Here is a 27,981-nt window from a genome sequence, read left to right as displayed (position 1 = left end):
TCGACGGGTATTTTCAAGAGGAATACAACTAAAACATTGCGAGGGGGCATTTATCCCCACCGGCCCCAACAGCTCCAAATTTCGAAATTTTCAATTTTTCACTTTCACCGCTCTCTCTCCCAAGCCAATTGATTTTCTTAAAGTCTTGGTATGCAATCCTTTAAGTTTTTGCAATACCTTTCGATTGGTGTATTACTCATTACGATCGGACTATCACTGCCGATTTTCAATTTTGCGGCTATATAATAGTAGTCGCCTTCGCACACTCTCCTGGTGCGCTTCGTCACTACATGGACTGCCGTCCATAGTGATTTAATTTGTTTTCATTTATTTTGTTGTTTCGTCTTTTTGGTCTTAATATATTAATACCACAATTAAAATTTTATCACAACTATTTATTTTTCGTCATGCGTTTTGTTGTTTTAAGATACAGTTTCAAATTGTAGATCAACTATTTCTCTTAACTTAGGGAGGCTATAGTGTCCGCCCCATAATCTCTGGGTCGTGAGCTGAAATCCCAGTTTTACAATCGAGTTTTTTAAGCTTCATTTTTCTATTGTTTTTCGATCGAGCATTCCTAGCGGCACGAAACTGGCAAAAAATTATCTCCATTATATCACAATTTTTCATCACCAATATCAATATCCGATATCATCACCAAGAAGAGAAAAATTCATCAATTTTTATCAGTAAATCATTGCCTCTTTTATCAGCTTACATTTTTCTAAGTGCGTTATATCAACACTTACCATATCCCTTAGTATGAAACCAAACTTCAAAGTAGCGTTGTTGCCAGAAAAATGCAACGCCTACTTTGCGTGGTCCAGCTTGATCCAGAAGGACCAACTGCACTTTGACAAAGCAAACAAAAAGCTTGAAGCCTTTTTATTGCGTTATGCAAACACCTATCGTTTTTAAACACAGCCTATTGAAGAGTAGTAGTGGCGGATTTTTCTTAGCAAAATCCAAACTATTGGAACTTTGAAATACATGAATAGTGGTATCTGTCGCATCCACATCCCCATCAACACACTGGAACAGGAACAGGATGCCAAAAAACCCAACTGGTGGCTGGAACGAGCTTTTCTTGAAACTTTTTATATATATTTCGAAAAAAAAGCCACAAAACAGGGAAAAACTCAGGGCTCTCAATAGGAGATGCCGGTGTTGTCGCGGATCCAGTCGAGGTATCCGGTGACGCGGCTGAAGACGGCGGGGTGTCCGGCCTGGCAGCCGGCTCCGGAGCCGAAGGAGGTCACTCCGACCAGGCGGTTGCCCTCGTGTGTGACCAGAGGACCGCCGGAGTCGCCTCCGCAGGTCGACTTGCCTCCGTTGGTGTTGATGCAGATCATGTTCTCGTGCAGGGACCAGGAGCGGCTGCAGTCGCTCTGGGACATGATCTGGACATCGACGGCCTGGAGCCAGTCGGGGAGTGGGCTTCCGTCGTAGGTGCCGCCCCATCCGGAGGCCACGGCCCACCAGCCGGCGTAGTCCTGGTAGCGGTCGTTGAAGCTGGGCAGCTCCACCCTGTTGACCAGGTGCCAGAAGTCCACGTGCGGGGTGCGGATCAGCGAGATGTCGTTGTGCAGGTTGCCGCTGTTGAAGTGGTGGTGCTGGATGATGTTGCCACCGCCCACCCAGTGGGAGTACTGCGGCTGGGTGCGGATGCTGGCTCCGTAGTTGATGGTCACTCCGTTGGCGTTGTTGGTGCAGTGGGCCGCGGTCAGGACCCAGGTGTTGCCGATGATGGAGCCTCCGCACCACCAGTTGCCTCCGTTGCCGCTGAAGCTCAGGCCCACGATGTAGGGCACCTTGCCCTCGTAGGCTGGGTAGCCGTTGGTGATGCGACCCTGGATGTCCTTGACGGGCACGGGGGTCAGCTTCTGGGTCTGCTCGGCAGAGGGGGCGGGCAGGGCAGTGGCTGCGGCCACGGCCAGAGCCAGGAATACGAACAGTTTCATCTTGGACAGGTCTTACAACTCATGGTTTTCCCAGAGTCTGTCCGCCCTTTTATACCAAAAACCTTTTCTTATCAGGCCGAAGAACTTCTGTTCGGTGCCTGTAAAAACGGAGGGCTGTATATCATGTCCAGTTTTTGGCATGACAAGTTTGGTCAACTGATAAGCGCGGAGGAAGCGAGTGTTTGGTGAAATTATGACATTCACTTAGGAATTTGATTGCTGTCAAGTTTGTAATACGTCCTCTATCTAAACTTAGCTAGTCCTTTTAGTTGTTCAGCTCCTATTCCTATTTTTATTTCAAATATGTTTTCCAAGGTATTTGAATACAGTTTATATTTTTCTTTAAAACTAGTTTTTAGCGTTTACTTAATTGAACTAAGCATTTGATTTAATGATAAAATTTGGATTCGTGTAAATAAATTATGCGGCTTAAAATCGAATATTTAAAATAGTTTAAAAAAATAGTTTACCCACAAGAACAATAAGAAAATTATAGATTATCTTATTTGTAAGAATCTGAACATGTTTTAATGGTCGCTATCAGAATCTGAAAATCAACCACATTTCAAATGGTGGCTTTTTAAATTGGCGCCGCGATCAGAAACTTAAACGTTGGTTTCCTGTGAGCCTCCTCCTTGATTCAGATGATCAGATTGGAAATTCTGAAAAAAAGGGAAATCTTCCGGGAAAACTCATGAATGACACATTGATTTCAGATTGCAACGCGATAGCAGGGACTCCGGAACTGGTTCGCTCCAACTGAACCGATATCGTTACTTTAAAATGGGCGGCACGATCGGTGAGCTTTTTTCGAAAGCTTTTATTTTCAATTCCTGATCTCTGGATCCGGAACCGGTTCGCTCCACCGGACCGTCACCGGAACCGGTTCGGAGCGAACCGCGGCTCGCGACACAACGCACAATCACAAAATCACAACCTCCAGCTCGCGAGAACGGGAGAACCGAGAACCCCTCGAACAGAACGTCGACCGGATCGTTTTCCCCACCTTCCACTTGCTAAACATTTCGCAGAGCTCTCGGTTAAAGGTTCAAAGTGATGTGAGGCGAAAAAACAACAAGTCAAGTCGAAAAAGAAAGCAAAGGCGCTGCGAAGCGGAGCGGCTGGGAATAAAATGAAACTGGGATCGCGGCACCAGTTTTTTTAGTGGTTTTCCTTTGTGCGTCTCGTTCGTGTTTGCTGCTCCCCGCTTTGCTCGCCCCTTTCGTCGCCGACTTTTATTTTGTTTTGCTTTTGCTTTTGCCCATTTTATCAGAATCGGAACCCAATCCGATTTCAATCCCATTTCAATTCCGATTTCAATCCCGACCACCTCCAAAAAAGCGCAAGGTGAGCTGATCACCGATCCGATCCGCTCCAAAACCGAGTGCATAGTGCATGCAAAGTCGCGAGGCTGCTGCGCTTTCGAAATTACACAACCCACATGGGGCAGCGCCAACAAAAGCCCCAGCAGCAGCAACAACAACAACAATAGCGGGCAGCCAAGCATTCTGCCACCGACCATGGCCCCCACCACCAGTCCGCCGCCCAAGCTGGCCAAGTTCAAGTCCTCGTCGCTGGACCACGAGATCTACACGGCGAATCGACGCGGCACCATTGCCACGGCCTCCAGCGACTGGAAGGCGCTCCGCGGAGGAGGGGGAGGAGGTGGCGGCCCTGGAACCCATCCCTCCAACGGACGTTCCCTTCACGCCGGCGGAGCCATGACCAGGGCCGCCTCCACATCCTCACTGGCCAGCAGCACGCGCACCATGACCAACTACCAGGAGTACAAGATGGAGATTATCAACCAGGTGAGCACCAGATGGCCTTTAAAAGGCGCCACTAAAGTCAGATTTAAGGATTTGAAGATAGATAGGGTTGAATGTAGCGTTTTTAAACCCCATAAAGTAATTATATTTTCTTGATCTGTCGAATTCAAATCTATTAATTCATTTTTGGCAGCTGACCTATACCCAAAAAAAAAAATCTATATGTAACGTAGATCGATGGTACATTATTTATTAATATTAATATTAATAAATATTAATTTGATATGTGGCCAGGTAAATTTGACCTGATCGAAAAGAGTATTTCATGTAAAAAAAATATTGGTTTTGCATGACCTCAAATTTACGAACGAATGAAGGTTTTTAAGCGTTTTGTTAGTTGTTTTGCCAAATTTCTAAAATATTATACATTTGAAGTCCCTTTATTCTATGAAGAAAAGTTTTTAATTTTATAAAAAACATAAGTAAAGAAATGTGTATACCACAAAAATAATCATATTTAATTTTAACAAGCTTTTGTCATGATGTACATACTTTTTTGCTTCGTCATAAAAATTACCCAAAAAAAATACATTTTTTAGAAGCTATTACAAATTATATATTTTTTCATCTAAAACTTTTATTAAATAAATAAAGAATGTTTGTTTTTTAATATCAACATCTAGAGGCCACCATATGAATAAATATTTAGTTATTGCTCACTGTTACCGATAATTGATAAGACTTTTGGGTGGGTCTGGAAACTTTACTTTTTTAATTTTTTATATTTTCTAAATCTTTTTAGTTTTATCTTTAAAAAAAAATATTATATAAAGAAACATTCAAAATCCCTGAAATTATTCACATTTTATAGTCTGAAAAGCCAACCATTCCAATCTTTAGCAAGTGCATAATAGTGAGAAACAGAAGCTGAACGCTAAAGCTGTTTAAATAAAATGCTGTATTTTGTGGACAAATTTTGAAATTACGATCACAACAAAACAAACAAAATTTCGGCAAACAGAACCTCGATTCTTATTTACTGTGCCAAAATGTTTGCGAAATTACCTAATTACGTGGTGGCTGCGATCGAGGACGATCCATTTGTATCTTCATATATATGTACATATATCATTTACCATTTGGGTCGCGGCTGTTACTGTCACAATTTAATTGATAAGGCAAATATTTTTTGTTTCGGTCATTCGTGTTTATCTCAGACTGATAAAAAGCTCCAATGCACGCACGTTTTCCTTCGCTTTGCTATGTAAAATATTTACCCGTCTCTGCTAGGTGAGCGAAATGTAAAGTGTTTATTTAATATATTTGCCTTTGTGGCTGCCTTTGCCGAGACTGATAACTATAATTTGTTGAGGAATTTTATTTTCTAAGCGCATTGCGGAAGTTGCTTCAAAATGCAGGGCCCAAGCTTATCAACAGGGGAAACAGTTGAGGATTTAGATGAGGCCATTGCCAAATATGTACGGTTCCTAAAAACAAAAGCACCTGGAAAAAGGGAAGAACCCCCAGGCGCCACGGGTAAAACAATTATAAACAACTATTCCAAAAATAAAGCGAGCACTCACACGATAATACCCGAAAGCCTCAAGTGATGAATTCATCGAACTCTGGCCGACAAAGTCAATTTTATGGTTTTCGGCCGGGCCAAACTGGCCAAAAGGTAAAAGTTGGGCGCACAAGTGTATTGCCATAACGAGATCAGGTAAACAAATTGACGGATTTATTGGTGCGGCCCGCGGGCAGGTGATCAATTCGCTGGGAGGCTGGACGGGTTCGGTTTCGGAATTGTCAAGACCCCAACCGCAAGGCCAGCTATTCGGATTCGCCATGGATTCGATCTCTTCGGCCTGGCCATGTCATAAGTCAAGTTGGCGCCAAAGTAGTTAATTGTCTGTTTACTTGCGACCAAGTCGTTGGCGTGACGAACGGTAATTGTGCGACATAAATTGGGGAGAGAAACGTTATAAAGCTAAATTGATCGGTCATGAGGGGGGATTTTTAATTGCGACAAATATTTAGCGTCTTATAGTTTCGCCTTAATTATTTCCCCCAGCACGTGCTGATTTTCCTCTTTTTGTTTAGAACCGCTTTTATTTTGTTTATTACCGCCAGTGCAGCCAGCAATTTTAGAGACTCTGTAAGAGGTGAGATTGAAATAGCCCAGGTGTCCGCGGAACTCTGCTGTAAATACGTAAATAGGTTCGCCGGAAATTTCGAGGCAGATATTGATTGAGTGCCCCGCCGATGTGCCAATATTGCCTGGCAATGATCAAAGCACAGCAGTTAATTTGATTGAACCTTTGGCTTTTTCGTTTTATTTCAGGGCAAATGCCTGTGCGGCCAATACATCAGAGCCCGGTTGCGACGGGCTGGAGTCCTTAACCGGAAGGTGACACAGCGGCTGCGCAACATCCTGGATCCCGGATCCTCGCACGTGGTCTATGAGGTTTTTCCCGCCCTGAATAGCGTGAGTAAAGGAGAGGCCTCTAAAGTGAATAAGCTACTGATGATAACCCAATTTAATCCACAGATGGGGGAGGAACTGGAGCGCATGCATCCGCGGGTATACACAAACATATCGCGCCAGCTGTCGAGGGCGCCGTTCGGTGAGCTGGAGGACGGCGACATGGCGCCCATGCTGCTCAACCTGGTGGCCAAGGATCTGTTCCGCTCCAGCATCACCTGGGGCAAGATAATCTCAATCTTCGCCGTCTGCGGCGGCTTCGCCATCGACTGCGTGCGCCAAGGTCACTTCGACTACCTGCAGTGCCTGATAGACGGGCTGGCTGAGATCATAGAGGACGACCTGGTCTACTGGCTGATCGACAACGGCGGCTGGCTGGGCCTGTCGCGGCACATCCGACCGCGGGTCGGCGAGTTCACGTTCCTGGGCTGGCTAACGCTGTTCGTGACCATCTCGGCGGGCGCCTATATGGTTTCGAACGTGTGTAGGCGCATCGGTGGCCACCTGTATTCGCTGATCTTCTAGAATTGCCCCGGAACGCTCCGTTTTAGATGTATATTCGTACCATTTAGTCAGTGAGAGCTTCGAATCATTCCTGCTTCCATGGACACCGAGTCGTGTAGTAGTCTGTAGTGCACCTTGTTTTAACTATAATATTGTTATCCTGTTTCTTCTCTTTGTACATACAAGGCTAACCTAGGCGCAATAAAGCGTGTGTTTAAAACTATTGGTTTGAATTTTGGCGCCAAAGCGGGGATGCCAGATGGGCCGAATAGTTACCGATAAGCCAACAGGTAGTTTTGCACGTTGGTTAACAGATTCCAGAAATTCAAATGAATTTTTGAATGTGAAAATTAAAAACCTTTACATTTTACATTCACATTTAAAGTGCAATAATCTTTTATACATTTGTTTGCCATTACACAAAGTGTATACTTACTCTTTCAGATTTGTTGTACAAAATGTAAATCAAACAAATCTAAATGATGAACATAAGTTAATATTATTACACCATTTACACTGTTCCATAGTTTAACCGTTTTATTGATATAATTTGAAAGTAATTATCTTGAAAGGCTTGCCACCTAGTCAAAACTTGAATATTCTGTGTCTGGTGGCAACGCTCTGACTTAGCCATCCATTTGTTGTGAATGGTCTATCCGTAATTATTTATTGTAAATAAAATAGGTTTCCAGCAAATAATGCCATGTCCTGTGAGTACTCCGTGTCCGTGGTCACGAGCGTTGTGTAACGTACATTTGCAGTGTCCAACCAGGCCGAGGAGACCAGTCCGGACGCCCACGTGGAGGAGGCAGCAGGTGCAGCCTTCCCCGGGGATGCAGCGCCCCAGGAGTTCCTCTACTGCGAGAGCTGCGGGAACGTTTACGGAGACGGCGAGGCGTACGCCAGGGATCACAGTGGGCAGCCCGGATCCTGCGGCGGCGTTAGTGAGGGACTGGCGTTCGTAGACGAGACGGCAAGAGACTACATTTTGGAGGAGGTCCACGAGGAAGACATCGTCGAGCCGGACGTGCCGCTCTGGGAGCTGGTGGAGGAAGTTCCGGCCACGGCGGAGCAGCATGAGTCCACCATGTCCGAACGCTACTTCTGCTACGACTGCCACAGCATTTTCGAGAACCGCAGCAGTGCCGAGGAGCACCTTTGTCCGCGGCCGGATTCCGGGGCAGGTTCCAGCCAGCCACTCAAGGCGGAGGCCCGTCCCCCAGTTCGTCGAAAGCTGGCCAGTGTTAGTGGCCAGAGGACGGGACCAAAAGACGCCATCTCCGCAATTAGCTGTGGGATCTGCAACACCGTTTTCAGTTCGGACAAGTTCCTAAAGTTCCACATGCGGATCCACGACAGTCGCGCCTCCAAGAGCATCCAGGAGGCCCTTCCCGTGGGCGCCCATCAGCAGTACAGCGAGCTGAATCAGTTCTACTGCGAGATCTGCAACAAGAGGTAGGTGTATTTGGCTAAGTTACCTAAAAGTAATATGAATTCATTATTTCTTTCCTTGCCAGCTTTGATGAGAACCTCTTGACGGTACACAAGCAGATGCACCAGCAGTCTAGCAACGAGATTATGTGCAGCATTTGCAACCGAAAGTTCGAGGACGACGTTACCTACCAGATGCACCAAAAGATCCACGAAAAGCCTCGCGAGACCGACGCATCCAGCCGATTGAGCCAGCGTCCTGGACAAGGCGACAACAAGGAGAAGCCCGGCTTTCCCTGCCAGTACTGCGAGCGCGTGTTCACCCGTCCCTTCGAGAAGGTCAAGCACGAACGCGTGCACACCGGCGAGAAGCCCTACGCCTGCGAGGTCTGCGGCAAGACCTTTCGCGTGTCCTATTCGCTGACCCTCCACCTGCGCACCCACACCAACATTCGACCGTATGTGTGCACGGTGTGCAACAAGCGGTGGGTACAGAATGAGATATCCCCATGCTTGAACTACAGATAAATTGTTATTTCAGGTTTAAATCGCATCAAGTGTACGCCCATCACCTGCGCATCCACAGTTCGGAGCGGCAGTTCACCTGCGACGCGTGCCCCAAGACCTTTCGCACCTCCGTGCAGCTGTACGCCCACAAGAACACCCACACCAAGCCGTACCAGTGCACCGTCTGCAATCGGCCCTTCTCCTCGCTGTACGCCGTCCGGAATCACATGGTGACGCACAAGGAGGACAAGGAAAAGGGAACTTCGAACTCCAAGAACGGAAAGAATGCAGCTGGGAAATTCTATTGCAGCACTTGTGGCGCCGAGTATGCGCGTCTCTTCTCGCTGCGCCTGCACATGAAGTCGAGCCACGGCGTCGTGGAGGATGGCGCCGCGCAGCAGGAGGATCCCTCCTCCACAGCGGAAGATTTGCAGGCAGCCGAGACCGATGACTCCGAGACAGCGGTGCTGATAGCAGCTGCCCAGGCAGATGCCGCCTATATTAACGCTGTGGTGAACGACGTCGATGTCGTGGGATCCGTGCCCACCTACGAGGAGTGCGTGGAGGTGGGTTTTCATGTTAATTAACCCTTAAAATATTGAATAATCTTTCCTTTCTTCTTTCAGTTCGACGTGGACAACTTCCACAGCGAGGAGATTATCACGGATTGGCTTAAGTAACTGTTTAAATTTCTACTCCGACTAGTAAATAGATCTATTGTTATACCAATTGTAAATACCTTCTTCCTTGGAAGCCATTATTATTCGCGATTAGTTGTGTTAGAAATTGTAAAAACTTTATTGGGATCATAACTGGCGTGTAACAAGTAAATATATTGCTGGCGTACAATGAGACCAGTCCGTTGTGTTAGCGTGTACAGGGATAAATTAAGGGCGAATATTTAACTACAACTAATTAGACTAACAAAACGTGTGATTGGTATGCAGCCTGGGCGGGCACCTACTCCTGGTCGCCCGCAGCCTCGTCCTCCTCCTCGCTGTTGTCCTCGTCGCAGATCTCCTTGAGGACCTCCACCAGGTTCTTGGCCTCGTCCAGTTCCTGGCGCATCGTGTCCATCTCCTCCTCCAGCCCCTCGATGCGCTCGTGAAGATGTCGGTTCTCGGTGAGCGAATCCTCCAGAGCCAAACGCCGCTGCTCGGCCAGCAGCTTGTAGTAGTTCTCGCCGGGCTCGGCCTCGCTTGTGAGATCCTCCGCCGTTATGGGTTTATCTGAAGCGCGGCTTGTGGCCGCCTCCTCCGTTTGGGTGTCCGCATCCCTCGTCGACGTCGCCGGCGCAGCGGTGGCCGTGTCCACGCACTTGCGCTTGCCGTACTTGGGCGCAACCTGGACGCCGGCCTTCAGGCGACTCAGCTGATCCACGATGGAGGCGCGCCCGGAACCGGTGAGGTTCTCCTTGTCGTTCACGTTGCCCTGCAGGGGCTTCAATGTCTTGCGCTGCTGCTTCAAATGCTCCTGCTGTTCGGCCTCGCTCTCGACTTGGATGTAGACCCTGGCAGCGCTCGAGGACATCTTCGGAGCTGTTCGTTGTGGTTTCGGTGGGTTGTGTTCTTTGGGTTTTTAGGGCGGCAGCGCGTGTGCTATTTGCTAGCCGTTTGTTTATGCATTAATTTGTGATCCCCTCCGTTGCGCTGTTTTCCACTCGTTGTAATGGCCGCCAAAAAATGCCGATGCCGCGTGCTGTTGTCCAACACTGTTTGCTCATGGAGCTGCCAACCCCTTTTTATAGACCAGTAGAGAGTTGCCAATTCGATTTCGCGAACTGGTTCCTTAAACCGATGACTTAAAATGAACCAAGGTTTAAATCCGTAAATTGTTTGTGATTAACGGAAGATAGGATTTTAAGGTATTTCTTAAACAAAACTGGTAAAAAAATTGATTAATTGAACAGAATTTATAAAGTAAACTAATTCGAATAATAGTAATTCAAATATAGCTGTAGCCAATCATTTAACCATTTTTCCTGTACAGGTAATTCCTTTTGCACTCTGCAATGTGCCACGTACGAAAACATTAAAATAAAAAACGATATTGCAATAAGAAACATTAAACTATAAAATATAATTAAAAATCCCAAAAATTTTAAATAATTTTTTTAGTTGGTATTTTTTTTTTAAAGGAGCAGTAAGCAGTTATTCTCCTATAATGTTTGACTGCACATACATATTTGAGCTAATTGTGCTGTTCATGCTCAAATAAGGTAAGTCTGCTTGATTAGTTTGTTTTCCTAAACGAGCAAAGCTGTTTTAATCGACTTATGTATAAATTTCAGAAGCCGATTTTCCAAAATCATAGAAAAGTAAACAACCTCAACCTCGAAGCTAATTTTAAACTCGACCAGATTTCTAAAAAGAACATTTTCGTGAACGAAGGTTCTTAAGTTTCGAAATAAGTTTTATTTTCCAAAAAGTTGAACAAGCGTTAAAACAAAAATTAAACATTAAATTAAAAATTAAAAATCAATCTTTGAAAATGTGCATATCGAATTCGCAAATCTCGATTGCTGTGATAGAATCGCCAGGTGGCAACCCCCGCTCACGCCACGAGGACACGAAGGATAAACGGGCGATAAGAGAAAAGCCGATAAGAGCTCCACCCAGTCTCGGCTCAGAAAACATGTAATTCTCGCGGTAGCGCAAGGAAATCTTTACATTCATTTTATTTTCCACTCGCCACACATCCGCCGCACCCCCGCCCGCGCCACCGAGCAGCACGACGCCCCAAGATGGACCACAACGAGATCTCGATGAGCATGGACGTCAAGCTGGATACACACGACAAGCGGCCAGTGGCGCTGCGCTACAAGACGTGGACGCGCTGCCAGGTGAAAATCGAGGCCATCAAGTGTGTGCCCTGCTTCCTGCGGCTGAGCTTCCAGTCGCAGGAGACGGAGGCGCAGGACCATCATCCCGCCAAGCCCATTAGTGTCTCCGTGAACGTTCCAGGAGTCAGCCTAAGCCTGGCCACGTCCCGCACCAAGCAGCACTCCTACGGGCTCTTCTGGACGCAGAACCGTCGCGACTGCTTCATCTACTTCGCCCTGGAAACGGAGACCTCCTGCCGGCGGCACATGAAGTGGATGCGCAAGTCCATCAAGAACCTGGAGCTCTACCGCCAGGTCTTCCTCGAGCAGCGTCGCCTGAGCCGCGGTCCTGGTGCTCTTGGCCCGCTGCCCAATCTGCCAGAGAACCTGGACGCCAGCGTCCTCTCGCCGCGCGTCTCGCAGATCTACGAGGAGATCTTCGACGGCAGCCGCATCTCGCGAGTGTCCATCGCCTCGGGCATCTACGAGGAGATGAAGCCCTCGGTCATGGAGACGCCCTCGCCGCCGCCGCTGCCCGCTCATCCCCATCGCCAGCGCATCAACACCTTTGATATTCCCCGCTCCAGCACCAATCCCGAGTCGGAGTTGGCCAAGAAGAAGAAGTACAAGAACATGCTGGACACTCTGTTCGGCGGTCAGCGGCAGAAGCAGCAGCAGGAGGAGGAGGAGGCGCTGCCGCTCTACGAGAATGCTCCCACCCCGGAGCCAGTGAAGCGCACTTCCCAGCTAAGCAAGTCGCAGCGCAACAGCTTCTCCAGTCCCGATCTCTCCAAGCTCAATTTGCTGGACACCTTTGGCGAGTATTTCGGCGAGCAGAACCACGAGTCCAGCCTGGAGCTTAACATCAGTCTGGACGAGTCGGCCATTGAGCCGATTTCGCGCCATCAGATTGTGGCGCAGATCACCAGCCAGCTGAGCAGGGCCGACTCCCTGGAGAGCCTCAACGTATCGGAGCAACTGCCATACAATTTCAACTTTTCCGCCTGCAACACGTCCACCATCAATCTCATCGGATCGCATGGAGCTGTGCCGCAGAGCAATCTGCTGAAGAAAAACAAGATCCTGGAGGACGATCTCACGGGCTACTGTGTGATGGCGCCTATTTTGAAGACGGTAAAGGAGCTGCCACCGCAGCCAGCTGGCAGCACGGTCTCCACTTCGTCCGGTTACTCCACCGGCTCCTACTGCTCCTCCACCAGCAGCTGCAACACCGAGGATCAGCCCACCAAGACGCAGCAGGCGGCGGCGGCCAACGAGAGTGACATCTACGAAGCCATGCACGGCAGCTCCTTGAATAGCACGGTTGGTGCAGCTGCCGCTGGATTTGCAGAGCATCTCTACGAGAACCTGTTGGCGGTGAAGGCCGCACAGGAGCTGGAGGCACAGCCACTTGGTATCGGACTAAGCACCAGCACACCCACCGAATCTCCACTGGCGCCCGCTTTGCCGCAGAAGGGAACGCCCAAGCAGAAGCCCGAGGAGGAGGAGGAGAACTACTACCAGACGCCGAGGAAGTCGATCATCAGCGTGGACGACAAGATACCCTCCTACTATCCCAACAGCTGCGACACTCTCAAGTCGAAGCGACGCAGTCCCACCGAACATGGCCCCAGTTTGAGGCACCTGGTCAGCTCCAAGTTGCGACGCGAGCGGAAGGAGAACCTCTACATCTCATCGCCCCAACAGATCATCGAACAGCGCCACAAGGCGGCCACCATCTCATCATCATCTTCATCATCGTTAGCCAAGACTAAAATCTCAACCAAGAAGACTGCCGCCCACAAAATCTCGGAGAGCGTTTATGCTGTCACCCATCCAGTTAAGCGCCCAAATAGCACCAATAGTCAGAGCATCCAAAACAATAACAATAACAATGAGGGCGTGGACGATGAGCTACTGCATTTGACCATGCTGAAGAACATTGACTTTAAGTTCGACGATGGGCAAGTGGGTGAAGATTCTAGCCAGCCAAAGGAGAAGGAGCAGCAGAACGAGGCCACGCGAATCCTGCAGAAGTACGCCACGCTGGCCATTCGTTCGCCAAACAAACAAAAGACAGCTGAAAAGCATCCGGAGCCCATGATGCAGTCCGTGGCCACCACAAACGAACTGCAACCTGCAGGAAGCGGCATGAAGAAGTTCGCCTCGCTGCCACGCTTCAAGAAAATTGACTTTTCTCCACTGAAGATGCGGCTCAACAATGTCCTGCAGCGAAATCCTCCGTCGCCGCAGCAGTAGCTTTTTATGAACTCCGCTTTTTATGTCGTAGGCTCTTGTGAATGTGATCTGCCCACCAGTTGATGTCATCAGCTTATTATTATTAGTTATCCAAGTATGTAATACGCTTTCCCACGATGCACTTAGTCGTAAGCCTTATAGGTTGATCTTGCTTTCTCAAAAGGTATTTTAACGAATCATATCCGGCTCCATTCGAGGAGCCCACTAGTATTAATGTTGTGAACCAACGATGGATGTCTACGATTTATACATATGAATATGCTCAATTATGGAAATTTACAAAAAACGCTTTTATACGAATTAAAGGAAAACTTACTGTTGACTTATTTAGGCGCCTCGTTGTTAAAAAGAAACTAAATTTAGCTAAACAAGTTTTAATTATACACATTACTTACTGAATCATATACCAAAATAAAAACTACGCTTTTTGGCTTCGCATAACATATCAGAAACTAGTTAATCCAACCGTAAAATGCTTAAAGATAGCATAACCAAAGCTCAATTGTACCGTGACTAAAACATAAGCTTAACAATAAATATATGTCGCAAAGGAAATAAACTAAACAACCCACAGAAAGTATTACATTTTTTTAAAAAACAATTTACTTTATTTTAACTGTAAACCATGGGTCGTCGCTGTTCGTGTATGAACTCCTGTTCCACCCGGGAATCCTTAGGCACAATGTAAAAGAGCAGGGCTCCGCCGGAGACGAAGAAACCCTTCTCCGCGATGATCTCGGCCAGCGGCTTCTCCTCGGCCACCTTGTGGACGCAGCCCACCTTGCGGTTCTCGTAGTAAACGTTCACGTTGCCCTGCCGGTAGCTCTGCGTCTTGTCGCAGGGCAGCGGCTCCTTGAACAGCGTCGCCAGGCAATCGCCCATGGTCGCAGTTTCCGGCAGCTGCTGCTGGAAGTCGCTGAAGAGGAACTCCGGATAGGAGAAGGCGGCGGGCCAAATTAGCGTACTGCCGTCCTCGTCCAGATGCACTGGATGGTCCTCCAGGGGCAGGAACTTGGGGCGCAGCAGCTCCTCGCTTAAAGTGGCTTTCTTGCCCAGCCTTTGGTCGTCGAACTTTATGGCCCGCTGCTCGATGGCATCGCGCAGCCTGTGGAAGCGGGTAAGCCGTCGCTTGGCCTCGGCAGCCTCCTTGCGCTGATTGCGCTCAATCTCCAGCTGTAGGAATAAAAAGTGATTTAGGTGACTTCTAGAATTATTTTGAATTTTGAGTTTAATAGAATTGAATGATTTTGAATTTTGAGTTAAATAGAATTGAATGGCATGAATTCCGCAATAATTCAAACGACAATTTCTTTAAAAGAAGAATGGGCCATAATTTTGTCATTAAATCTGCCTGAATTTAATTTACTATGCATGTAATTAGAATTTTGAGTTTAATAGAATTGAATGAATTTGAATTTTGAGTTAAATAGAATTGAATGAATGAATGGCATGAATTCCGAAATAATTCAAACGACAATTTCTTTAAAAGAAGAATGGGCCATAATTTTGTGATTAAATCTGCGCAAATTTTATTTACTATGCAGTTAAAATTGATTTGTTAAAAATTTTCCACTTTTTGTTCTCAAAAGAAGGCACAAAGAAAATCTGGCAATTTCAAAAAATTCATTAAAATTATTCATTCATTCATTCAATTCAAAATTAATTAGAAAAACATTATTTCACATAAAATTGAATTAAACAAATCAGAAATTTCATGGCAAACTATATTGAAAACAAAAATTTAATGATTCACTGACTTCTAGTCAAGCAGAACTCCGAATCCTCACCTTCTTCATCTTGTTCTTGTGCAGCAGCGCGTTGGCCTCCTTGTGATCGACGTCCACCTCGAGCAGCTCCTCGCACATCTGGGTACAGACGTCGAATCTGTCCAGTTCGTAGGCACACTGTGCCGACCGCCAACGCGCCTTCGTGTAGTCCGGCTTGTGGAAGAGGGCTCGCTGGGCGTCGCTCAGCGAGGATCTGTAGTTCTTGATGAAGTAGTGGGCCGCCGAGCGATTGTTGTAGAGCACGGCCAGCGTGTCGGGATTCTCCGACTTGGACTTGATGCCCTCGGTGAAGCTGTAGATGGCCATGCGGAACTTCTTGTGCTTCATGTAGAAGTTCCCATCCTCCTTGTAGTTCAGCGCCAGCTCGTCGCGCGTGTTCTCCTCCGGATCGTACTTGAGCTTCTGCAGGCCCTCGAACATCGGATGCACATCGTCTCCCGGCTGCGGAGCACGTTTCATGAAGAACGGATGCTTGTCCATCTCCTCCTGCCACCGGTCCTCCGGCCAGCCCTCCTCGTAGCGCTTCTTCTCCAGGCCATCGATGAAGGCGTCCAGCTCGGCGTCCAGCTGGGCGGCCAGCTCCAGTCGCTCCTCATCCGTCCAATTCCGTTGCGCGGCCAGTTGCTCCATGTCGTCAAATTCCAATCAGAAATAGTGTGACCGCATGCGGACCGTTGGAAAATACCAGCTGGCTTTTGGGAAAATACCAAAACTTATCAGCTCGATTTTCGGGTGAACTTTTTTGTTTTGCTTTAAAAGGATGTTTTGTAAGGTGGTGGATAAAAAGGATATAAGGAAAGCATCGACGGTAAAATCAAGGTTTGCGACCCAGTATCAGTGTTGTGCAACGCAGACCCTCCATTGGCAGAGCCGCGACTGCGACATTGGCACAGACGTAAAGTGCCGAGCGAGAGAGAGTTTCACTGGATTTTTTAGGGCGAAAGCAAAGTTTCCCATCTGGCAACACTGCGCTGGCAGAGACGCGACTGAGACGTACCGTTGGCAGAGAACCAGAGAGCAGAGACGCGACTGCGAAATAAAGTTAAAACGTCGACGTTCCTTCCTCGCAGAAGAAACCAATCAAAATAAAAACAAACACAGCGTGCGTTCGCGCCAAATACCTAACAACAATTAGCAAGCGAAAGAAGCAAAGTGAGTGTCGCCGTCGGCCAGCGAAGCCCGAGTGCTGCCTGGGAATATCCACATCCACACAATCCCGTTTCGCCTCTTGCTAAATTAACTCTTGTTTCCCGTTCTCCCGTCTGCCCCCCCTCCATCAGTGCACACCCTCACGGCGGCCATTGAGATGGACAAGCTGGATGCCAATCTTGAGCAGCAGTTTGATCTCAATCTCATAGAGGCTGTCAAGCTGAACCCAGTGATATACGACAGGTCGCACTACAATTACAAGCACTTTGTGCGCAAGGCCCAGACCTGGAAACAAATTGCCGAAACTCTCGGTGTGCCTGGTAAGTGAAATTCAGCTGGTTTTTGGCTTTTGCTACGGGTTTTCTGCTTTCTGTCTGCTGTCTGCCGTCTTCAGTCTCCAGTCTTCAGTCCGTGCCCCAACCAATTGATTAATTCTGTCCGAGGGCGGGACGGGGCAGAGGGACGAGTCGGTCGACGACGACAGAAAACGACGCAAAAGTGAACGGCGACGCGACGCAGTAGCTGGCTGATGGTTGGCAAAATCCAGGGGCGCATCTGCACGGGCGAGGGTGGGCTGAAAAAAACTCTAAAATTTCCAGTCAATTGTTTATTTAATTTTTTTCACATTTAATGTTATTGAGATGTTTGTTTGCAGTTACAATAATTCAATTCTTTATTAGGTTCCTTATTACAATCAGAAAGTATTAAGACTAACTCCGTTTTAAGTTTAATTTTCATTTAAATCGCCCCTTTCGGGCGCTCGAACTCCGCCCCTGGCCGCTCTGTCGGTGTGAAAACCTCTGTGGCAGTGTGCTCAGTCGATATTTTTGAAGTTGCTGTACTTTGCCGTCGCGTCGCAGTAGTTGTCTCGCTCGCACCGCTGTTGTTCTGCTTGCGCCAGCGTTTATTTTCGTACACTGCGCTGCCTCTGTCTCGGTCGACAGCCGACTCGCTCACACACGCTCGTATGTATTCATGCATACAGTGCCGGGCAAAAGTATGTCCACAGCATATTTTATTTTGGGTAAACAAATAGTTTTGTTATGATAGAAATTCATTTTATTAGAGAATTCAGGCAAATAAGTTTATCCATAAATTTTTAAAATAATGAAATACAGAGCTTTAAGTTGATGAAACTTAATGAAAAAAGAAAGTCAGCCTGCGTCTATACTTTTCTACCGCACTGTAGATACCGGAGACCAACCAGGCAGCTTTCGTTTCGTTTTCATGAGTATACCAACAAAATGTACCGTTCACTCCACCCCCTCGGCGGCCTTTGATCGAACCCTAAATTTTCGCCTATATCGCTGCACCTTATTCGGCTTTCGATTATGCAAGAAGGTGGCTCGAAAGCTGGAGTTGCAGCCAAGTCGACTTGGGTCGAGAAGCAATGCCACAGGTTTCCGTCTCCAGGCAGAGGCCGCGGGCAGCGGAGGAGGAGCGAAGTCGAAGTCGCAGTAACCAGTCGACGTCACAGTCACCGTCACCGTCACGTCAACGTCTCTGCTGGCGCTGGGAAACTGCTGCCCGCTGCCTTCCTTCTGCCGCCGCCTCTGCTGCTGCCAGCGGTTTGTTTTGGTTTCCGATTTGATGCTTCTAGCAGATGGGCTCTCAGGGGTGGGTAAGGTGGGCCATAGTAGTTCTAGTTCAGTTCTAGTAGTGGTCTAGATGATTTGATGTTTGATGTTGCTACGAGGAACAAGAACCAGAAATTTCAGGTGTGATATAAGGCCTCGATAAGAAATATTTATGTATTTATTACTTCTCAAATAAATATTTAGTCATCCAATTAAACAATTCAAATTTTGTTTGCTCATATACTGCTATTGCAAAATGAGTAACAATAAATTGTTAATGGAAAAAACCACAAATAATGATGATTGATCATAAGGCAGCCTTAATAATTATTCATAACTTTTAACTAGTCATCTCAATATATAAGTATATGAAAAAAAAACTATATTCATTCAGCATTGTAAAACTAAATGCACAGGAACTATTAGAGCCAGAATTAACTTTCAATAATACTGTAACAATTTTCTCTTTTTCACTTTTTGTATACGTAGTTGCAGCCTGTTATCTTAAAGAAAGCTTTTACACCGAGAAAAAACTATTTAATACTGATCTAAGCTATGTAAAGACCAAGTGTAAGCAACAATTAATAAATACACACCGGGTTTTTAGCCTTGTTACTCAAAACCATGATGACTAAGTTAACCTTTTCCCCTTAATTGCAGAACAAAAATGTACCAAACGCTGGAAGAGCCTGCGCGACAAGTTCGCTCGCGAGATGAAACTGTGCCAGGAATCGCGCTGGCGCTACTTCAAGCAGATGCAATTCCTGGTTGACTCCATCCGGCAGTACCGAGAGTCGCTGCTCGGCAAGTGCGCCAATGGCAGTCAAAACGCCAGCCAGGTGGCCGATCCGCAGCAGCAGCAGGCCCAGCAACAGACCGTCGTGGACATATTCGCACAGCCCTTCAACGGGAGCGCCACAACCTCGGCCCAGGCCCTGACCCATCCGCACGGTAGGTTCTCTGGTCTTTGGGCATCTCAGATCCCCTCTAATTACTCTGATCTCTTGCAGAAATCACCGTCACCAGCGACGCACAGCTGGCGACTGCCGTGGGCAAGGAACAGAAGCCATATTTCTACGAGCCGCCGCTCAAGCGGGAGCGCAGCGAGGAGGAGCACAGCGACAACATGCTCAACACCATCAAGATTTTCCAGAACAACGTCTCCCAGGCGGTCAGCGCCGAGGACCAGTCGTTCGGCATGGTCGTCACGGACATGCTCAACACGCTGGGCGTGCGGCAAAAGGCCGAGGCCAAGGTGCACATCATCAAGTATCTGACGGACATGCAGCTGTTGGCGCAGCACAACAAGTACTAACTGTCGGGCGGCTGTCACCGGCAGCTGCTGCAGCTGCTCCAACTGGAGAGCGTTCTGCCCTGAGATCAAACGAAAGCGGACCTACGGCCTGCGGTCCAGTGCGGTCATTTTCTTTAGTTCATAGGTCTTAAAGTCAAACTACAGAATAACATTAGACGTAACTCCCCATAACGCGTAATTATACATCCCCAAGCCCCAAACGTAGTAGACAAACATATATATTTATATGCTTAGTTGGCCCCATGATCGGTGATTCAATTCGCGCCCAGTTCTCAGCTCTGTACAAAAGAAAGATACGATTGAAAAGTAGCGATCCTAGAATTACGAGTAGTTTGTTAAACGACCGTGGAAACACTTTATATGCAGCGTATTGTAAATTTTTGACTACGATTTAGTTGCAACTTGCCATCGGGTCTTAGCTCTGTAATTAAGTACACACGTAAAAGTTATTTTAATTTTATAAGTTCTGTTGTAATATGCTGAAAACGCTTGGAGGATACTTTGAAAGGCTTTAATTAAGTATGACAGAAGGAAATATTAAACACCTTTGTTCATAGTGAGCGCATATTACACACTTTACACGGATAAAATCGAAATAGTTGCCGGCAACGCGAGTTGCTAAACATTTTCAATGATTAATTGTGCAATTATTTGGTATTAAAAGAAATATTTGAAAAGTAACCGGCTCCTTTCAATTGGAACGAAGTGGCAACGCTGCCAGCCAGCGGTATAAACAGAATCAGCTGTTCGAGTTGAGGAACGATTTTATGTAATTGAAATGGCCACGAAAACGGATAATGCTGACACAAAATCGAGTAAATCAGAGGACACACTAGAAGATGCGTGGGCTGTAAGTACTTGGCTGCGTGATAGGACCCGAAATTAAGGAATCGCCCTTCCAGATTCGCCCCTGCCACCTGTACAAGGAGGAGTACGACGATTGCACGAGCTTCAAGGCCCGGTTCCACCAGTACTTCATCTTTGGCCAGGACACAGACTGCTCCCAGTGGCTGACTGACTACCGGAACTGCGAACGGTATCAGCAGTCCAACGGCAACGACGTCGCCGCCGGCAGGGCGATAGTCAAAAGCGAGGAGGACCGCCGCCGGATCCGACTGCGCGCCCACTTCGCCAACGACACCTGGCAGAAGCGGAAGGAGCCGCCGCAGGATTGGGCCGCTCCACTGCCCGACTGGATGGAGAAGCGCAACGAGAACACCTATCTGGAGCTGAAGCAGAAGGAGCTCTCTGGCCAGGCGCAGCCGCAGGGGGAGGAGCGGTCACTGTGTGCGATCATGTGAAAATATATATTTATAGTTAAGGAAACAAGGATGTTGTTTCACTGTCATTTAAGGACTCTAATGCATTGTTTTTAATTGATTTCTTAATCAAACAAATGTTTGACCAAAGTCGCAACGGTCTGGCAGCTCTTCCATCAGCTGTATGGTCAGTGTTGTTACCCTTAGCTATAAAATGTTTAAAAAAATAGCTAAAATATAAATAAAATGTGAAATGTAACGAAACCAACTTTCTTTTTCACTTAAAAGATAAACCAAACGTTTCAGAAACAATTCAAATTTCAGTGAATTTTTTAAAACATAATTAAAGAGTTAGCTAAATTCAATCAGTTAATATAACCGTTTATGCAGCCCCTGCTAAACACACACATCTGGCTAAGAATACCCCTAATTGTCACCACTTGTTTTGCGACATTTCGGATACGGATACACCTATCTTTTTCCGCATCCACATCCCAACGCTCCAGCTTTGCCTAAAATGCTAAAGGGCAGCACACTGAAAGCCCTGGACGTCAGAATCCTACGGCCCCTTATTGAAACAAGGTCAGCAGGTAAATGTAAATTACATAACCCGAGGCAGGCGCCCGTTCTATTGGGACAGCAAAATTGACCGTGCCACTCAGATTGCTCCTCTCCTGTTGCAGTGGAGGACAGCAGCGCAGCCTCTCCAGCAGCATCCACAGGTCGTACATAACGTTCAATGACCTCCGCAACAAGCACCGTTGGTACACCAAGAAGGAGCTCGTGGGGTGAGTGGTTCAAGGTCCGGGGATGATGAAATCATCCGTCATTAATATCTATTCATCTGTAGGTACTCCATGCAGGACATGTACAGCGTGGTCTCCGACGTCAGCAACTACCACAAGTTTGTGCCGTATGTGAAGCGCTCCCACGTCCACAGCCAGAAAAAAGGAGGCTTCAAGGCGGACCTCATCGTGGGCTTTCCGCCGCTCAGCGAGTCGTACACCTCGCAGGTCACCCTGGTGCCGCCCAGCCTGGTGAAGTCCGAGTGCCACGATGGTCGCCTGTTCAACTACCTGCTGAACGAGTGGCGCTTTAGTCCCGGACTCAAGGACATACCCAACTCCTGTGTGCTGGACTTCAAGGTCTCCTTCGAGTTCAAGTCACTGCTGCACAGCAATGTGGCCAACATATTCTTCGACCTGATCTGCGACCAAATGGAGAACGCCTTCATCCAGGAGGTGCGACGACGGAACGGCCCACCCTCGATCCGCTCCCATGTGCTCACCTCGCAGCGATCTTGAGGTAGTCGTTTTTCTAGTGATTTAAGTTGACAAACCTCTTTGTTAGTACAATTAACCGAATTGTAAATAAATTGTCTATCGATTTGTGTATAAACAGGCAATCAACAGATACCTCTACCCGCCAGACACCAAATGAAACAATACACGAGTACAAAGAACATAAATTAAGTACGTTTAATTTGGTTCACTTAACACAATACTCAAAATCAATCATTTTCGTTAACAGTCTCGTTTTGGGATTAGTAGTGATGGATTAATTGACAGCTTCTCGGTGATGTTAAAAACTTAGGAGTTAAATAATATTACGTCTGGAATGGCATCGTTTAAGTGGCGAGAACTACATAATATTCTCGAGTGGCATACACTACAATACATTACATTACAGGCCTAACATATTGAAGTCGTTATTATCGTGCATCGTTATTCGGGGTCTGGGCAGTTAGTACATGAGTGGGAACGCTACTATTACCTCTGCACGGGAGGCTAAATACAAGAGTCTACGTTTGTATCTAACGGATACGGATACTACCTACATATGTTCTACAACTATTACGCTAAGCTCTCTATATTACTTTATACAGGAAGGTGTAGTAACGAACTCTACTTAGTTTGCGCAGTAAAAAAGTCTGACTAAAACAGTAAGTGTTAAATGTTCATTTCTAGATATTGTCCAGTGAGTGCGCGTGCATCTACTCTCGGCAAACAATTAAGCTATCAAATAGGGGGGATTAACAAATTTTCAAAGACGAGGCCAACATCTGATAATGCAATCGAAGGTAAAGGTACAACAGCTTAACATTGGACGCCTGGCTAGACGAGCCAAATTAGGACTTTAGCACAAGGACGAGGTCGGAAATAACACAATAGAAACGCGAAATATTTGCGGGTCAGGAGTGTGAGGGCACGGCACCAGGTGCAACCATTTAGAATGGTTAAGCACAATACGTAAGCCCTACAAAATATCACTTTTTCGACGGCGATAGGCCGCCAGTTTCCTTAGTTCTCAGTTGTGCTTGGCCCTCCGGCCAAACATGTAGCCCTTCCAGCGCTCCGCTGTCTGCGCAATCAGCGGATCGCTGTCGATGGTGGCCAGCAGAAGCAGCTGGTTCACGTGCGTGGCATGGTAGTCCCAGCGCGCCAGGTTGGGAGCCACGCCCAGGCTCAAATGGCGCAGGTCGTAGCTGGTCCCAGAGCCGGTGTCGTAGAGCAACAGCATCTTCTTCAACGAGTACATGCCCTGGGCGAACAGCTTCCCAGCATCGCGGGCTATTTTCGCTGGCGCAGTGCTGTTGAGATCGTACAAGCCCAGTAGAGAATAGATAAAGCCGTTCAGCACATAGGACGGCGGCGTGGTGGGATACTCCTCGTACCTGTAGAGGGAGAAATATTAAGTAAGATCAAGTATAATTATTATGAGTACTAGAGGCCTGCGTGAATCATTCAATTTTTGTGTTTTCATAGTATGCCATGAAATTTCTGATTTGTTTAATTCTATTCTATGTGAAATAATTTGAATGTTTTTCTAATTCATTTCGAATTGAATGAATGAATGAATATTATTTAAGAATTTGCCAGATATTTTTGTGCTTTCTTTTGAGAAGAAAAAGTGGAAAATTTTTAACAAATCAATGTTAACTGCTTAGTAAATAAAATTTAGGCAGATTTAATCACAAAATTATGGGTTTCTTCTTGAAAAGAAATTGTCGTTTGAACTATTTCGGAATTAATGCCATTCATTCTAATTAATTCATTCATATAAAACAAAAAATTCAAAATAATTCATTGAATCCATTCATGCAGGGCTCTAATGACTACTCACCAGTAGAACTTGTCCATGAACTGGGCAAGAACGCCGCCGTCCCGCGAGTAAACCCTGTATGGCTGCAGACCGGCTGCGGCCGCCCGCAGGTAGCGCTCATCGCCGGAGTGCCAGTAGGCGCGTGAGAGCACCGAGATGGCGTGGCCCTGGCCCATGGCCGAGATCCAGCCCGGTCGCAGCTCGGCAAAGCCGTTGAGGCTGCGGCGCACCGGATTGGTCCAGCCACCCGTCTTGCGGTCCTGGTTGTGGATAAACCACTCTGCCGCATCGTAGAAGTGGGCCAGATGCTCGCTGGTGGACAGAGTGATGTTGTCGTAAAAGCCCAGGCCCAGGAAGCCAATGGAAAGAACCTCCAGGTCGGAGCGGCGCACCTTCAACGGCGAGCGCTTGTCCCCCAGGACTATTCCCTTCTGGACGTCGATGTGCAGGTCCCGAGTGATGTGACGCCACTTGTTAAGCGCCGATCCGCCCAGACCGTAGTAGATATTCGAGTCCTGCACGCTGAGCAGCAGGTCGGCGGGTATGTAGTGCAAAGTGTAGCTGTGCCGGGTGTCCCGGTTCTGGACGGTGACCATGAGGCTGCTGCTGTTGGTCACCAGCAGCAGGTCCACGCTGAGCAGCAGGTCCAGCGTCTGGTTGAGGGCGATGCTAATGGCGCCCTCGTAGCCCGGTGCCGTCTCGAACTGCACTACGCTGGTGTTGAACTTGTGGTGCCAGATGCGCGTCATGTTGCTCGTCTTGGGAGTGCTCCAGTCCATCTGGTTCCCGTCGCCGTCCTCCAAAACGCGCACCCTGGGCGGCGGCTCCGTGAGGTTCTTGCTGTAGTGCGACAGAGCGAACTGGGCTATCTGCGTGGGGTAGAAGTAGCCGCGCTTCTCCCACTGCGTGCTCACCGGCACGCCCTCGGCGGCGCTGATGCACTTCACCCGGTCGCGCACCTCCACGTTGTAGTTCTCGAAGTACATGAAGACGCCGCGTGGATCGTACTTGCCCCTGGGCAGGTTCACCTTGGCCGTGCTGTGCACCCAGTTGAACCTGGCCACCTCGCTGCCGGTGGTGGACACGGCTCCGCTGACGTCGAAGTAGTTGCGCAGAAAGGAGAACGGCACGTACACCTCGTTGGCGTTCTCGTCCCGCTTGCAGTGCACGCTGTACTCCTGGTTTATGGAGCACTCGATGTCCTGCAGGGCGGTGGGTTCTCCTGCGCCGGAGGATTGCCTGCTGGCCGCGCGGTCCAGTGGACGCACAAAGTCCGGCGAGAAGGTGAAGGCGGCGCAGCGCATGTAGACGCCCAGGGTGATGACCACCACGGCCACGGTGAGGATGAGTAGCACGGCTTTCAGGTTGAGACGCATGATGAAGAAGACCAGTGGCTCGCGTTGCTAGAGATTTGCCCTGGATTAGCAAATGACTGATAAGGGGATATAGTAAGTATATTTACTTTAATCCCCTGCGGTTTTCGTGGCTCCCTGTTTTCCCTGCTCACTGAAGGCGAGGGCACGGCGAAGGCATCTCTCTGGCTGCTGGAATATTTGGACATCCGGTTGCTGATCTTTCGACTGGGCGCAGGTGAGTCATGCTCTAAATATAAGACAGCGTTCATCTGGCAGATGCATGGCGAAGAATATTGATAGTGGTGCACCCAGAACTATTCGTGCCTCTCTGTGGCTAAAATTCCACCTGCAGAGCCTCTAGCTCATTGATTTCAGACCACTGCCATTTAATGACTATGCTTTAGCTGCTGCCCAGGCTCCTCGAGCATATTTTAATTAGATTTTTCACGGTTTTCCTAGATTTTCCCCGAAAAACAGCAAGTACAATACAGATGATGTTTTGACATCTGACAAATGGTCGCTTGCGGGCGGCCTCTGCACGTCGATAGCTCGGCTAATCGATATCGATAGCGACGACGGGACGGCGAGTAATCAATAGTGCAATGTTTACATCTTTTAACTAGTTTTAGTCATGTCTAGTCGTAGTTTAAGTGCAATACTCCTGCTCCTGGGGGCGTTTATAACCGCCAGCCACGCCTCCAACGGTGACCGCACCCAGTTTTTTCACAATTGTCGGCAGAATTGCGAGAGAACTAATTGCTCTGCAGGTAATTTACCAAATTTATTGTTATCCTTGTATCCTTACGAGATTTTGGTTTCCCTTGGCAGATGGCCTGGAGATCCAGGAGCAGGCGGTCAAGTTCTACAGGCAGTCGGTGTTCGACAAGCTCTTCCAGTGGAGCTGCGCCGACGAGTGTCAGTACGGATGCATGTGGCGTACTGTCTTAGCCTTCTTTGAGCGCGGATGGCCCATTCCGCAGTTCTACGGCAAGTGGCCCTTCCTCCGCCTGCTGGGAATGCAGGAGCCGGCCTCGGTGATCTTTTCCATCCTCAACTTTGCCATGCACCTGCGGCTGCTGCGCAAGTTCCGGCGGGAAGTGCGTCCGGACAGTCCCTGCTACATGCTGACCCACATATTCGCAGTGGTATTTCCTAGATCCTAACACAAAAGGACTCTCTTATCAAGTAAACTCCTTTCTTCCTAGACAAGCCTCAATGGTTGGGTCTGGTCCGCCATCTTTCACACGAGGGACTTCCCGCTGACCGAGCTGCTGGACTACGCCTTCGCCTACTCCATCATCCTGTGCTCGCTGTACGTCATGGTCATGCGGATGCTGCACCGCTACTCCCTGTTCCTGCGGGGTGTGATTTCGCTGGCCTTCGTCTCCTACTACATCAACTACTTTGCCTACCTGAGCGTGGGACGGTTTAACTACGCCTTCAACATGATGGTGAACGTGGGAACAGGAGTAATTGCGGCCGTGGGCTGGTTCGTTTGGTGCCACTTTGTGCGCACCCGCAGGCCCTACTTCCGCAGGATCCTGCGCTTCTACGTTCTCATGGCCCTGGCCATGAGCCTGGAACTGCTGGACTTTCCGCCCATCCTCTGGATTCTGGATGCCCACGCTCTGTGGCACCTGGCCACAGTTCCGCTGGCCGCCCTCTACTACGAGTGGGTATTAATCAGAAAGATTCCTCATCAGTTTGGCTTATGAATTTTCCCATTTTAGCTTCATGATCGAGGACTGTCGAACCCTGCGAAAGGAAAAGGCGGCGGCCGGAGGCTATCCATTCTACAACTAGTATTATTCAGGACATTTAAAGACAGGTCGATAAAGCGAAACTGCCATTTCAAATTCTTAAAGGAGGTCATGATTGACATCAACCGGCTTTGCAGAAAATGTACTCGCTTCGTTTACAAAGACATAATAGAGACTTTATTACAACATTCACAACTCCGGGCTACATTTGCCCGCACTGCGAAATGGTCACTGGCAGTTTGGGCTTGTTGTTGGGGCCCGTGGGCACGTTCTCGATCTTCCGCATGATGAGCAGGCCGTCCAGGACGCGACCAAAGACCACGTGCTTGCCGTCCAGGAAGTTGCATTTGGCGCAGGTGATGAAGAACTGGCAGCCGTTCGTCTCCTTGCCACTGTTCGCCATGGACAGCAGTCCCGGCGAGTCGTGCTTCAGGGTGAAGTTCTCGTCGCCGAAGGTGTTGCCGTAGATGCTGGTCACGCCAGTGCCATCGCCCTGGACAAAGTCACCGCCCTGGATCATGAAGTCCTTGATCACCCGGTGGAAGCTGGCGCCCTTGTAGCCAATGGGCACTCCATCTGGTCGGTACTCGCCCGTGCAGAACTGCCGGAAGTTCTCCGCCGTGCGTGGCACTGTGTCGGCAAATAGCTCAAATATCATTCGTCCAATCTCCTGCAACCAAAGAGGGTTAAAACTGGATTTATTTATGTTTGTTAATGCTAAGCTGGCTTTCCCTTACCGTTGTGCCTACGGCTATGTCGAAAAAAACGACGGGATTGTTGGAACTCCGCAGCTGCGACTGTATTTGATTCCAGTTGGGCATATTTGATTACTACTATTTATTAATTAATTTTTATTAAAAATAGAAAATTTGTCTGCACCGGCAGATTTTTGTTTACGTTTTGAGCGATGGTTCGATGACGATAGATCAGTTGGTCAGATATA

The 27,981-nt window shown here is 48.0% G+C and overlaps 12 protein-coding genes across 15 annotated transcripts; 7 read left to right on the top strand and 5 right to left on the bottom strand.

The window, feature by feature from the left end:
• Positions 1-1,082: 1,082 nt before the first annotated feature.
• LOC108062492 (serine protease 1-like) lies at positions 1,083-1,990 on the bottom strand. The gene has a single exon (XM_017149205.3). It carries the CDS (start codon positions 1,959-1,961, stop codon positions 1,149-1,151), a length of 813 nt encoding a protein of 270 aa, XP_017004694.1. The 5' UTR covers positions 1,962-1,990; the 3' UTR covers positions 1,083-1,148.
• A 1,112-nt stretch (positions 1,991-3,102) lies between these two features.
• On the top strand, positions 3,103-6,939 carry Debcl (Death executioner Bcl-2). Its single transcript, XM_017154772.3, has 3 exons — positions 3,103-3,772; positions 6,072-6,215; positions 6,279-6,939. Exons 1-3 carry the CDS (start codon positions 3,482-3,484, stop codon positions 6,735-6,737), a joined length of 894 nt encoding a protein of 297 aa, XP_017010261.2. The 5' UTR covers positions 3,103-3,481; the 3' UTR covers positions 6,738-6,939.
• Positions 6,940-7,269: 330 nt separating this feature from the next.
• Opbp (Optix-binding protein) lies at positions 7,270-9,422 on the top strand. The gene is made up of 5 exons (XM_017154745.3): positions 7,270-7,426; positions 7,478-8,171; positions 8,234-8,632; positions 8,689-9,220; positions 9,281-9,422. The coding sequence occupies exons 1-5, from the start codon at positions 7,420-7,422 to the stop codon at positions 9,332-9,334; spliced, it is 1,686 nt and encodes a 561-aa protein (XP_017010234.2). The 5' UTR covers positions 7,270-7,419; the 3' UTR covers positions 9,335-9,422.
• A 6-nt stretch (positions 9,423-9,428) lies between these two features.
• Positions 9,429-10,380, bottom strand: geminin (geminin DNA replication inhibitor). Its single transcript, XM_017154758.3, has one exon. The coding sequence runs from the start codon at positions 10,182-10,184 to the stop codon at positions 9,615-9,617; it is 570 nt and encodes a 189-aa protein (XP_017010247.2). The 5' UTR covers positions 10,185-10,380; the 3' UTR covers positions 9,429-9,614.
• A 699-nt stretch (positions 10,381-11,079) lies between these two features.
• On the top strand, positions 11,080-14,177 carry sced (scrambled). The gene is made up of 2 exons (XM_017154510.3): positions 11,080-13,828; positions 13,898-14,177. Exon 1 carries the CDS (start codon positions 11,398-11,400, stop codon positions 13,732-13,734), a length of 2,337 nt encoding a protein of 778 aa, XP_017009999.2. The 5' UTR covers positions 11,080-11,397; the 3' UTR covers positions 13,735-13,828; positions 13,898-14,177.
• Positions 14,178-14,319: 142 nt separating this feature from the next.
• On the bottom strand, positions 14,320-16,184 carry Dpit47 (DNA polymerase interacting tpr containing protein of 47kD). The gene is made up of 2 exons (XM_017154555.3): positions 15,522-16,184; positions 14,320-14,907 (listed from the first exon to the last, which is right to left on the bottom strand). Exons 1-2 carry the CDS (start codon positions 16,149-16,151, stop codon positions 14,347-14,349), a joined length of 1,191 nt encoding a protein of 396 aa, XP_017010044.2. The 5' UTR covers positions 16,152-16,184; the 3' UTR covers positions 14,320-14,346.
• Positions 16,185-16,473: 289 nt separating this feature from the next.
• On the top strand, positions 16,474-20,243 carry Adf1 (Adh transcription factor 1). The gene is made up of 4 exons (XM_017154591.3): positions 16,474-16,673; positions 16,802-16,990; positions 18,908-19,198; positions 19,258-20,243. Coding segments are annotated over exons 1-4 (786 nt in total). The 5' UTR covers positions 16,474-16,672; the 3' UTR covers positions 19,563-20,243.
• Positions 20,244-20,270: 27 nt separating this feature from the next.
• On the top strand, positions 20,271-21,017 carry LOC108066237 (synaptic plasticity regulator PANTS). The gene is made up of 2 exons (XM_017154657.3): positions 20,271-20,412; positions 20,465-21,017. Exons 1-2 carry the CDS (start codon positions 20,341-20,343, stop codon positions 20,861-20,863), a joined length of 471 nt encoding a protein of 156 aa, XP_017010146.2. The 5' UTR covers positions 20,271-20,340; the 3' UTR covers positions 20,864-21,017.
• A 241-nt stretch (positions 21,018-21,258) lies between these two features.
• LOC108066213 (coenzyme Q-binding protein COQ10, mitochondrial) lies at positions 21,259-22,219 on the top strand. 4 transcript variants are annotated; one of them, XR_001770338.3, is made up of 3 exons: positions 21,259-21,411; positions 21,505-21,609; positions 21,672-21,811. XR_001770338.3 is itself a non-coding variant. In XM_017154633.3 (3 exons), exons 1-3 carry the CDS (start codon positions 21,339-21,341, stop codon positions 22,123-22,125), a joined length of 624 nt encoding a protein of 207 aa, XP_017010122.2. In that variant the 5' UTR covers positions 21,263-21,338; the 3' UTR covers positions 22,126-22,219. The 4 variants fall into 4 exon arrangements, 3 of the variants coding, with proteins under 3 accessions (XP_017010122.2, XP_070068743.1, XP_070068744.1); XM_017154633.3 differs by having other exon boundaries at positions 21,263-21,403; positions 21,672-22,219; XM_070212642.1 differs by having other exon boundaries at positions 21,264-21,403; positions 21,484-21,609; positions 21,672-22,219.
• Positions 22,220-22,274: 55 nt separating this feature from the next.
• Positions 22,275-25,797, bottom strand: Hsepi (D-glucuronyl C5-epimerase). The gene is made up of 3 exons (XM_017154533.3): positions 25,386-25,797; positions 23,945-25,326; positions 22,275-23,495 (listed from the first exon to the last, which is right to left on the bottom strand). Exons 1-3 carry the CDS (start codon positions 25,545-25,547, stop codon positions 23,129-23,131), a joined length of 1,911 nt encoding a protein of 636 aa, XP_017010022.3. The 5' UTR covers positions 25,548-25,797; the 3' UTR covers positions 22,275-23,128.
• A 63-nt stretch (positions 25,798-25,860) lies between these two features.
• Positions 25,861-27,233, top strand: PGAP3 (Per1-like protein PGAP3). The gene is made up of 4 exons (XM_017154567.3): positions 25,861-26,045; positions 26,107-26,423; positions 26,484-26,950; positions 27,009-27,233. The coding sequence occupies exons 1-4, from the start codon at positions 25,910-25,912 to the stop codon at positions 27,079-27,081; spliced, it is 993 nt and encodes a 330-aa protein (XP_017010056.2). The 5' UTR covers positions 25,861-25,909; the 3' UTR covers positions 27,082-27,233.
• Positions 27,193-27,961, bottom strand: LOC108066226 (peptidyl-prolyl cis-trans isomerase H). Its single transcript, XM_017154646.3, has 2 exons — positions 27,776-27,961; positions 27,193-27,708 (listed from the first exon to the last, which is right to left on the bottom strand). The coding sequence occupies exons 1-2, from the start codon at positions 27,857-27,859 to the stop codon at positions 27,241-27,243; spliced, it is 552 nt and encodes a 183-aa protein (XP_017010135.1). The 5' UTR covers positions 27,860-27,961; the 3' UTR covers positions 27,193-27,240.
• Between the last annotated feature and the right edge of the window lie 20 nt (positions 27,962-27,981).

This window comes from Drosophila takahashii, chromosome 2R (genome assembly GCF_030179915.1).
Source record: "Drosophila takahashii strain IR98-3 E-12201 chromosome 2R, DtakHiC1v2, whole genome shotgun sequence".
Lineage (NCBI taxonomy): Eukaryota > Metazoa > Arthropoda > Insecta > Diptera > Drosophilidae > Drosophila > Drosophila takahashii.
The sequence above is the reverse complement of the archived record's forward strand: the minus strand, read 5'-3'. Positions and strand labels throughout refer to the sequence as shown.

Coding starts and splice junctions, on each gene's coding strand:
- geminin (XM_017154758.3), bottom strand. CDS start 10,184: ATGTCCTCGAGCGCTGCCAGGGTCTACATCCAAGTCGAGAGCGAGGCC.
- Opbp (XM_017154745.3), top strand. Junction 8,633..8,688: donor TGCACGGTGTGCAACAAGCG/GTGGGTACAGAA, acceptor TTGTTATTTCAG/GTTTAAATCGCATCAAGTGT. Junction 9,221..9,280: donor CCTACGAGGAGTGCGTGGAG/GTGGGTTTTCAT, acceptor TTCTTCTTTCAG/TTCGACGTGGACAACTTCCA.
- Adf1 (XM_017154591.3), top strand. Junction 16,991..18,907: donor CGAAACTCTCGGTGTGCCTG/GTAAGTGAAATT, acceptor CCTTAATTGCAG/AACAAAAATGTACCAAACGC. Junction 19,199..19,257: donor GGCCCTGACCCATCCGCACG/GTAGGTTCTCTG, acceptor GATCTCTTGCAG/AAATCACCGTCACCAGCGAC.
- Dpit47 (XM_017154555.3), bottom strand. CDS start 16,151: ATGGAGCAACTGGCCGCGCAACGGAATTGGACGGATGAGGAGCGACTG. Junction 14,908..15,521: donor ACAAGAACAAGATGAAGAAG/GTGAGGATTCGG, acceptor TTATTCCTACAG/CTGGAGATTGAGCGCAATCA.
- Debcl (XM_017154772.3), top strand. CDS start 3,482: ATGGCCCCCACCACCAGTCCGCCGCCCAAGCTGGCCAAGTTCAAGTCC. Junction 3,773..6,071: donor AGATGGAGATTATCAACCAG/GTGAGCACCAGA, acceptor GTTTTATTTCAG/GGCAAATGCCTGTGCGGCCA. Junction 6,216..6,278: donor TTTTTCCCGCCCTGAATAGC/GTGAGTAAAGGA, acceptor TTTAATCCACAG/ATGGGGGAGGAACTGGAGCG.
- LOC108066213 (XM_070212642.1), top strand. CDS start 21,339: ATGCTAAAGGGCAGCACACTGAAAGCCCTGGACGTCAGAATCCTACGG. Junction 21,404..21,483: donor CGGCCCCTTATTGAAACAAG/GTCAGCAGGTAA, acceptor CGTGCCACTCAG/ATTGCTCCTCTCCTGTTGCA. Junction 21,610..21,671: donor ACCAAGAAGGAGCTCGTGGG/GTGAGTGGTTCA, acceptor ATTCATCTGTAG/GTACTCCATGCAGGACATGT.
- Hsepi (XM_017154533.3), bottom strand. CDS start 25,547: ATGAACGCTGTCTTATATTTAGAGCATGACTCACCTGCGCCCAGTCGA. Junction 25,327..25,385: donor GAAAACCGCAGGGGATTAAA/GTAAATATACTT, acceptor GCAAATCTCTAG/CAACGCGAGCCACTGGTCTT. Junction 23,496..23,944: donor TTCATGGACAAGTTCTACTG/GTGAGTAGTCAT, acceptor CTCCCTCTACAG/GTACGAGGAGTATCCCACCA.
- LOC108066226 (XM_017154646.3), bottom strand. CDS start 27,859: ATGCCCAACTGGAATCAAATACAGTCGCAGCTGCGGAGTTCCAACAAT. Junction 27,709..27,775: donor ACATAGCCGTAGGCACAACG/GTAAGGGAAAGC, acceptor CTTTGGTTGCAG/GAGATTGGACGAATGATATT.
- sced (XM_017154510.3), top strand. CDS start 11,398: ATGGACCACAACGAGATCTCGATGAGCATGGACGTCAAGCTGGATACA.
- LOC108066237 (XM_017154657.3), top strand. CDS start 20,341: ATGGCCACGAAAACGGATAATGCTGACACAAAATCGAGTAAATCAGAG. Junction 20,413..20,464: donor CACTAGAAGATGCGTGGGCT/GTAAGTACTTGG, acceptor TCGCCCTTCCAG/ATTCGCCCCTGCCACCTGTA.
- PGAP3 (XM_017154567.3), top strand. CDS start 25,910: ATGTCTAGTCGTAGTTTAAGTGCAATACTCCTGCTCCTGGGGGCGTTT. Junction 26,046..26,106: donor GAGAACTAATTGCTCTGCAG/GTAATTTACCAA, acceptor TTCCCTTGGCAG/ATGGCCTGGAGATCCAGGAG. Junction 26,424..26,483: donor TGACCCACATATTCGCAGTG/GTATTTCCTAGA, acceptor CTTTCTTCCTAG/ACAAGCCTCAATGGTTGGGT.
- LOC108062492 (XM_017149205.3), bottom strand. CDS start 1,961: ATGAAACTGTTCGTATTCCTGGCTCTGGCCGTGGCCGCAGCCACTGCC.